The sequence below is a fragment of the Suricata suricatta genome, chromosome 2, assembly GCF_006229205.1.
Source record: "Suricata suricatta isolate VVHF042 chromosome 2, meerkat_22Aug2017_6uvM2_HiC, whole genome shotgun sequence".
In the NCBI taxonomy this organism is placed as follows: domain Eukaryota; kingdom Metazoa; phylum Chordata; class Mammalia; order Carnivora; family Herpestidae; genus Suricata; species Suricata suricatta.
Window position 1 is genome coordinate 158,775,380 of NC_043701.1, and position 8,880 is coordinate 158,784,259.

Genomic DNA, 8,880 nt, shown 5'->3' on the forward strand with positions numbered 1-8,880 from the left:
TTTAAAAGAAAAAAAATAAAAAGAAAGAAACCCAGACACCTGGACCCAGAGAGCAGTAACAAGAAAACTGAGCTGCAGTTCTGAGGAAAGTACAGTACAGAATACACATACTCTTCACGCAGGCAGCAATTTCCAACGGAAGGAAAACCTCTGGAAAGAGCAACTGGGAAAAACTAGAGACTCTACCCTCTTTTAAATGAATTTCTGGCTTGGGCCCTTGATTCTGTTTCTTCCTGAGGCCTTCAAGACCTTGCTCCATCAATTTTCACCTTCCTTTCACATACAGAGTCTCCTCTACTCAGCTGGCTCTTTCTACTCAGAAAAGAATCAAGTATTAAACATACTAATAGACATACTAATTACTAAAGGAACATGCCAATCAACACACATACTAATAAAAAACTAGTAAAAGAACTCACACACTAATCGAAAACTCCGTTCTCTTCTGTTTCCAATTTCTCAAAAGAGCAGTCCATGCTAAGTGCTTTACCTCTTAGTTCCTGAGCCCACTGTACTTTGGTCTCCATCTCCCACTATTCTCTTAAAGGTCATGAATCACCCTGTAACTGTCAATGGTCTCTCCTCCCAAATCAGTCTCTCTTCACTGAGAATCTACAAACTTGACCATATCTTTACCTCCCCAAACACTGCTCCGATCACTTTTAGCAATTTTGCCTGTCGTCTAGATGAAGATTATATGCCCCCACTACAGAGCAGTGCTTTCTTTCTCATTGTATTTCCTCTGAAACAATGTGATCCTTCTCGGCTTTGTTTTCCATCTTTAAGGGACCAACTCCCCAAACCCTACTCTTTCACATTGGCCTTGTTTATATACTCTAGAAAGATCACTTCCAGTTACATGTTGGATGTTCTGCCAACACTTCAAACTCACTATCACGTGTTCACTATCAAGTTCGTTGTCTGCTCCTCCTACTGGATCTCTAAAAATCTCTTTCACAGAAATAACCCAGGTACCTCCATGCTCTTTCCACTCCTGGCACTAAATTCATGTGGTAAATGGCTACCATATATACCTCCAGTAGAGGTCTTAATCCAAATCCAGTAACTACACAAGTTCAGGCCTATGTTAAGACCTACAACAAAAGGATTTCAAAATGGGTATCTTCCAACAGTGGTTAAAAACAACAAACAAAAATCCGTCCCACAAGTTTTTGCCTAAAGGAGCCCCATGTGATTGAAGCAAGATAAGACAAGATTGCTTACATGAGGGCCACAGCCAGATGTAGAGAATAAAGGCCAAGGTGGACTATGGTGGGGAAGAATGGGGAGGACACTTAGAGCGAAAGAAATGTAGACGCTTTCCAGAGAAGTAAGAGACCAAGAAAGAGACACTGAGAAGAACAGTGGAGTCCTTTTAGGAAAAAATAAGTTGAATGATCCAAGAAGCCATAGACTGACAGCAGGTGAGGAGAAAGCAAAAACAAATCTGACAGTGCTTTTTTAAATGGCCAGACATTAAAAAGAATCACTAAAGGCGATTCAAGAGGATAAAGAGGGAACAACTTTAAACCAAAATTAAAAGTGGACCTGGAACCAGAGAAAGAACAAAAGGAGTGAAAAATTTGAGGATCAGCACTAAAAACTTAAAATCAGCACGAAAAGCTTAGTGAGACACAGAGCTATAGCTAGTGAGGAATCTAACAAACAAGTTGTGTATATCTAGCAATGTTACATGGTGAGACAACATCATGGAACTATTTTCAACATAATTTATACCTTAAGGAGTCCCTATGCTATAGCCAAGTAGTTGATTTCTCTAGTTGGCCACACGAGTATATGCTGGGTTGTGGGAGTACAAGGAGATTGGGAGGAGGTGGGAGAGACTACAAAGAAAAAACTGCCAGAGTCTTAAGGGTATAGACACAGATTTGGGGAAAGAACCCCATTTTCTCAGCAGTAATGGCAGAAGAATTCAGCCACAAATTTCCTGGGAGACTAATTCCTACGGATACTTTATTATGTCCATCACAAACACAAAAAAATATCAACTTACCCAGATAAGTAATGTTTTCAGCTAATTCACACCCATCAGCATCTTGGAAATATTTTACTGTTTCCTGGTTATTAGCACCCAGCACGTATGTCTGAATAGGAGCTGGTGAGAGAAACAGACATGACACCATGCAGTTACGAGATCTGATTTGGAACTTGAGAAGTATTTCCCCACAGGAAAAATAATCACAGCAAAAGTAAGGAGTCTGCAATCCTGTCTGCTGAACATGTCTACCACTTAGGATATCCTATCCAACCTGTGGCCTGACCATTAAATCGTGTCACTAGGTTAGTGAAGTGACATCTTTAAGAGAATGGTTAATGTAGAATAAGGAAAACACAGACCCTAAAGAGCTTCATAAAAAAATAAATTAAGGGGCGCCTGGGTGGCTCAGTAAGTTAAGCGTCCGGCTTTGGCTCAGGTCATGATCTCACTGTTCATGGGTTCAAGTCCTGCATCAGGCTCTGTGCTGACAACTAGCTCAGAGCCTGGAGCCTGCTTCGGATTCTGTGTCTCCCTCTCTCTCTGACCCTCCCCTGCTCGCACTGTCTCTCTGTCTCTCAAAAATAAATAAAAGACATAAAAAATTTTTTTTAATTAAGAAAAACAAAGGGCACCTGCGTGGCTTAGTCAATTAGTGTCCAACTTAGGCTCAAGTCATGATCTCACAGTTTGAGCCCCACGTCGGGCTCTCTGCTGACAACTCAGAGCCTGGAGCCTGCTTCAGATTCTGTGTCTCCCTTTCTCTTTGCCCTTCCCCGCTTATGCTCTGTCTCTCAAAAATAAATAAACATTAAAAGAAATTTTAAAGATTTTTAAAAAAAATGAAACACTCAAACTGGAAAAAGGAAAGGACACATATTGCTGCATTTCTTCAATTCCTGTCCACTTAGAATTATTTTTCTAAACCAAATCCAACCATACTCAAAATGTGAAATTTTTAAAAATCTTATTTATTTTTATTTTAGAGAGAGAAAGAGTGCACGCACAAGCAGGAAAGAGGGGCAGAGGGAGAGAGAGAATCCTTTCTTTTAAAAATGTTTATTTATTTTGAAAGTGTGCTGCATGCATGCATGAGCAGGGAAAAGAGGGAGAGGGAGAGAGAGATAGGGAGGGAGAGAAAGAAAGAAAGAATCCAAAATAGGCCCTGCACTGTAAGCCTGGCACTGGACTTAGGGGCTCGATCTCATGAACTGTGAGATCATGGCCTGAGCCGAAATCAAGAGCGGGTCACCTGACCAACTGAGCCACCCAGGTGCCTGAGAGAGAATGTTAAGCAGGCCCCATGCTCAGTGTGTAGTCTGACACGGGGCTCAACCCCACTACCCTGGGATCGTGATCTGAGCCGAAATTAAGGGTTGGATGCTCAACTGACTAAGCCACCCAAGTGCCCCCAAAATGTGAACATTTAGATGCATAGGCATCCTTCCCAGCTCAACGTGGTGCTCAGAGGAAAATTCTTAAATAACTACTATGTGTGAAAAGCAACCCAGCAAGAACTGTGTAACCTTAAAGCTTTGTTAAAAATCAATTGTTAAATATAAATAATTTCTATACCTTTCTTGATGCCAGTTTTATACTCTTCCCATTCAGCATCTGGAGTGGAGCCAAAGAAATTTCCTACACACAACAGCAGCTAAAATGAGTTTTTTAAACAGATATATGAGATTTTTTATCAAACAATGCATAATTGATAGTAACATAATTCAGCTAATTATCCTACGGCCTCACACTATGTTTTTTCCTTAATCAGTCTGCAGAATCTCAACACATAATTCTTTAGCAGCAATTGCAGAAGTTAAGCTGAATCTATAAATTACTAAATTTTGGCTCACTGGCCATCAAATCCAAGTTAGGGATGGGGAAGAGGAGGTCAGGGAAAGATGGAGAAATCTACTTCCAAGAATCTCTCTCCAAATACAAAACTTTCAAGTATTAGATACCCCGAGAAGATACAGGGCACAAAAAACACATCTCCTGCCTGTTGTCTTTACTCAATCTTTAACCCCATGACCAGATTATCACCATACCCATAATACTCTTCCGTACACCAGGGGTCTACAGTCTAGTTGGCATCCCCACATAACATTTACATAAGGCTCTTCGGCCTGTGAAGCATCTGCACATGTTATCTGACTTAATCCATACCATACACTCATGAAATATATCTGTGATTCCCAAACCCAGTGGTTAGAATCACCTAGGGAGGTTTTGCTTGTCTGTTTTCAGTTTTGTGAATAGTAAGAAAGTAACAAGTATAAAAAGTACAAAAAATTCAAAAAGTATAAAAAGGTAAAGAGGTCTCCCTTTATCATTCTGCAGCTACTAAGTTCCTGTGCTCACGAAAGGAACTCAATGTAACAAAAAAAGGTGAATATGTGTTCAGTTGAGAAATGAAAAATGAAGTCCAAACTTTATTTTAGTATGTTTGACTATACCAGTAAAATTAGAGTCAGTAAAAGGAAACGTCTTACGTCAAAGTTTCCACTTTTCTTCTGAATTGCTCGAACTCTATTGAATAAAACATCAAACTTTCCTTCAACATCTCCACAAGCCAAGCTGCAAACGAGAGATAAATGTTAAGGCAATTGAGGAAACTTGAATGGGCCATCAGACTCTCATATAAATTTATATGAAAAAGGCTACAATAGGAGGCATGCAGGAAGTATTAAGGGGCAGAGAGGCAGAAAGTGGCAAGAGCTGAGGTTTATAAGGCAGACTGGCCCTGAATTGTGATGTAACTTGTTCCATCATCTCATTTCTGAGTTTTTATAATTCCGACTTACAGTTTTTCTATTTCTCATACCATTTTTTTAATGCCTTTGAACTCATCTTGAAATATAGTTCTTACTGTTTTGTCAGTATGTCTTTCTGATGTGTCCATATCACTGACCATTTTTTTAAGTTTATTTTTATTTATTTTGAGAGCTAGAGAGCAAGCAGGGGAGGGGCAGAGAGAGAGAGGGAGAGCATTCCAGGCAGACTCCATGCTGGCATCACAGAGCCTGATGCAGGGCTCAAGCCCAAGGAACTGTGAGATCATTACCTGAGCTGAAAGCAAGAGCAGACACTTAACTGACTGAGCCAGCCAGGCACCCCATCACTGAACATTTTCAAACTGGGTAGTGACATGTTTCAGAAAGTTCCTTTTAGTAACAGAGTGAAGGAACTGGAGGAATAAGTGACTATAAGCAAAAATATTACCAAAAAGGGGAATACTGAATGAAGATGAAAAGGACAGAAACAGATGACAAATTTAGAATTCTGAACACCGGAATACAATTTGGACTGGGGAAGTAGGGTGGGAAGTGAGGGAGGAGGAGCAATGGAGGACAGTCTAAGGCAGACCCAGGGTCCTGTGATGTAACAGAGGCACAATCAGGGAGAGATCTAAGGAATCCGGTACTGGATACAAAGTAGGGAGCATGCTTACATTTATTTCCTCTGATGCCATCTCTTCTTCCTAACCAGTCTAAATTAAGCTAACAGTTTAATATTCTTTCCTTAAAAACATTAAGAGAACCCCACTACCGAGGCACCTGGGTGGTTCAGTTGGTTGAACGTCTGACTTCAGCTCAGGTCCTGATCTCACAGGTGAGCTAGAGCTTCGCGCCAGACTTGCTGCTGTCAGCGGGGAACCAGCTTCAGATCCTCTGTCCTGCTCTCTCTGCCCCTTCCCTGCTCACGCTCTCTTTCTCTCAAAAATAAGTAAACATTAAGAAAAGAGAGAGAGAACTCCACTGCCTGCAGAGCCACAGCCTTCCACAAGTCCTCTCTCCTTTTCCCCAGGGCTTTCTCCAATTTTCCGTAACAGAAACCTCCTTGACTGTCACTCTGGTCACTCTCTGCCTCTGCCATTCTCTAGGGTAGTTACTTCTAACAGCCCTACACTATGCTTCCTGCGTCTAAGTTTTTCCCATCCTTCAAGGCCCAGCAAATCTCTAAAGCCTTCTTGACTTGTTCAGAAAGTCTTGCTCTTCTGAAACTTCAGAAACTCACATAAGCATCTCAGAGCAAGCTCTGTAATAAACTACTATGTGTTTCTATTTACCTTCTGAGGACGACCTCTTCTAGGAAGCCCTCCAGTCTCTACCAGTCACCAATTCCTGGTGCTCCCACAGGATCCTGTACCCCCTCTATTGTGGCAGTTGTCACATGGATTTATAACTGTTTCTCGGAGAGCCATCATCCAGTTTGTACATCATAGGATGCCTCAAAATTCATCATCTCCCCAACTCAGCCCTTTTCCAGTGTTTTTCTATTCCACTGAAGGGCAGAAATTTAGGACCCCACAGTGCCGACTGCTTCTCAAAGCCAAACCTTTTCCAAGCCCTGTTAATCTCATCTCCTTAATAAACCTTGAATCCCTGCACTTTTCATCTGCTATCACTCTACCTAATCCTAGCTGTCTTCTTCTTTGGCTCTAATTTGTTCTTACACTGCAGCCAGAATCGCTTTTTAAAACAAAAATATGATCCCACCAAGGAGTTCTTAAACATTTCAATGGCCTTAGGATAAAGACAAAAATGCGAACCAACCCTCCCTTCCCTGATTCCTCACAATAAACCAAATATCCCTATTATACTCCCTCCCAGAACCGTGAAGATTCACTTCCTGACATTTATCGACATTAATCTAGATTCTCTGGTTAATATCAGTTCAAAACTCTAAGCTCCATTAGAGCAGGAACTCCATGTCTGCAACGTCTAGCACAGCGCCTGGCATAGAGCAATTTTCAATAAATATTTGTTGAGTGGATTGATGGATGGATGTACACTCTTCACCCCAGCGCCTCCTCGCAAAAAAGTGCGCCAGGGCAGCAGCCCTATCTATCTAGTCTGTTCATAACAGACCAGGGCCCCGTCAATAGGCCCCCTGCCTAGGAGTTTTCGTTAATCAATAAATGGGCTGTGGGGAGAAGTGAAGTGGAAACGTGTCAGAGCCCAGGACGGCCTAAGATGGAGGAAGCCTGACGCTGGCAGCTTCCGCCTCTCCCACCACGGGTGGCCGGGACAGTGTCCTCTCGGAAGCGAAAAGAGACCGGCCCCCACCAGGCAAAGACATGATCGGAGCTCACCAGCCGCCACCACGCTCCCACCCCGGCCTTTTCCTCCTCCCTTCCAGTCACCAGAAAGACCCAGACAGCAGACGCGCGCGCGCGCGCGCACGCACACGCACACACACACACACACACACACACACACACACACACACACACACACACCCACACAGGCGCGCGCGCACGCTTCTGAGCTATGGTCACTCACAGGCGCAGCGGTTTCTGAGCCATTTGTCCCAACAGCCTGAGTTCGGGTGACCACCGAAAACTGAGACCCGGAATCCGTACTCCTAGAAAACCCCGGAGGCACAGCACTAAGACGCGGGCGCACCCAGCCAATGAGGGTTCGCTTATCTACGGAGAGAGCCGAGGGACAGAAGCCTTTCCCAGCTGGCTGGGCCTCCGAGCAATCAAGGAAGGAGAGCAGTGAAGGAAGCGAGGGGAAATGACAAAAAGGATTCCAATTACGTTTTTTGGTTTTTTGGTTTTTTTCCGGAGCAGTTGAAGTTATCGAGCTGCTAGAAAGCTCCCAACCCAATGGTGGGCCCTAATCTAACCATGTCGGTCCAATGGGCAAGACAGACTCTGTCCACACACGCTTTTTTTTTTTTTTTTTGTAAAGTTAAAAGAATATGGGCTCGTGGGTGGCTCAGTTGGTTGAGACTTCGGCTCAGGTCATGATCTCATGGTTCGTGGGTTCGAGCTCAGCATCGGGTTCTGTGCTGACAGCTAGCTCAGAGTCTGGAGTCTGTCTTATGATTCTGTGTCTCCCTCTCTCTCTGACCCTCCCCTGCTCACACTGTCTCTCTCAAAAATAAATGAAACATTAAAAAAAAAAAAGAATAATGACCATCACCTTGATGCAGTAAGTGTCAACGTTACCACAGTTTTTTCCTTCATCTCTCTCTCTCCTTTAAGGTGCACAAGCACTTTTATTATCACTGACTCATTTGAAAGTAAATTGCAGATATCAAGAATACCTTAACATGAAATTCCTAAGAATAAGGACATCCCCTATATCACCAAAATACTGTTAAGGCACCTAAGAAAATTAATTAATTCAATTATATAATCTAACATATATCCATATTTAAAGTTGTCCATTTGTTCTCCCCCCCCCTTTTTTTTTAAATATCTGGGGCTTGTTTTCACTCAGGATACAATTGAGTTTCACACTTGTATTCAGTTCTTTAGTCTTTTAAAATCTACAATTGCCCACATGCATTTTTTGTTGTTTTTCCTGACATTGACTTTTTGGGGAAGTTCAGTTCCATTTGTAGGAGACAACAGTGTGTAAGAAAATGGAAGCAAAGGAGAGAGTTCCTGACAACCCAGGGGCATGAAAAGTTCAGCCAAGTAATTAAAAATTAACTGAAACATAAATTATTTTAAGCAATAACCACAAAGTTCTGGTTTTCCTCCCTTTGGAGGGATTTATTAAATTCCCTGGCTTATTAACTATTGATGCCCTGCTTTGATGGGACACTGAGCATGTGTCTTTTTCTACTTTTAGGGTGATTCAGCACCTAGGAGTAGAAGTCAAGATTGAATCTAGAAGAAGGGTAGAAATTTGCCAAACATGGGCAGGGATTAACTTCAGGAAAAGGAAACAAAAGTAAGATATGAGATCTCATCAGTGGAATTCTATATTATCTTTACAACTTCCTTGCAAATCTAAATTGACACTGAAATATAAAGTTTATGGAAAGAAAGCTCATCCATGGAGATTTAAGCTAGCTCAAGATAGCTGAATATAGTTCAAGTGTCAGAGTAATAGGAAATGAAATTGAAAAAATGAAAGAAATAG

The 8,880-nt window shown here is 42.1% G+C and overlaps 1 protein-coding gene across 3 annotated transcripts in view; it reads right to left on the minus strand.

Moving 5' to 3' along the window:
• CWF19L1 (CWF19 like cell cycle control factor 1) overlaps nt 1–7,406 on the minus strand; it is a 31,722-nt gene extending 24,316 nt beyond the window's left edge. Inside the window, exons 1-4 of one of the 3 annotated variants that reach the window (XM_029932374.1) lie at nt 7,282–7,406; nt 4,489–4,573; nt 3,572–3,650; nt 2,015–2,116 (exon numbers count right to left, since the gene is read on the minus strand). In XM_029932374.1, coding sequence (XP_029788234.1) covers nt 2,015–2,116; nt 3,572–3,650; nt 4,489–4,573; nt 7,282–7,304 — 289 coding nt within the window. In that variant the 5' untranslated portion in view covers nt 7,305–7,406. The remainder of the gene's footprint in view (nt 1–2,014; nt 2,117–3,571; nt 3,651–4,488; nt 4,574–7,281) is intronic. The other 2 variants (XM_029932375.1, XM_029932377.1) reach the window with 2 other exon arrangements.
• Nucleotides 7,407–8,880: the final 1,474 nt, after the last annotated feature.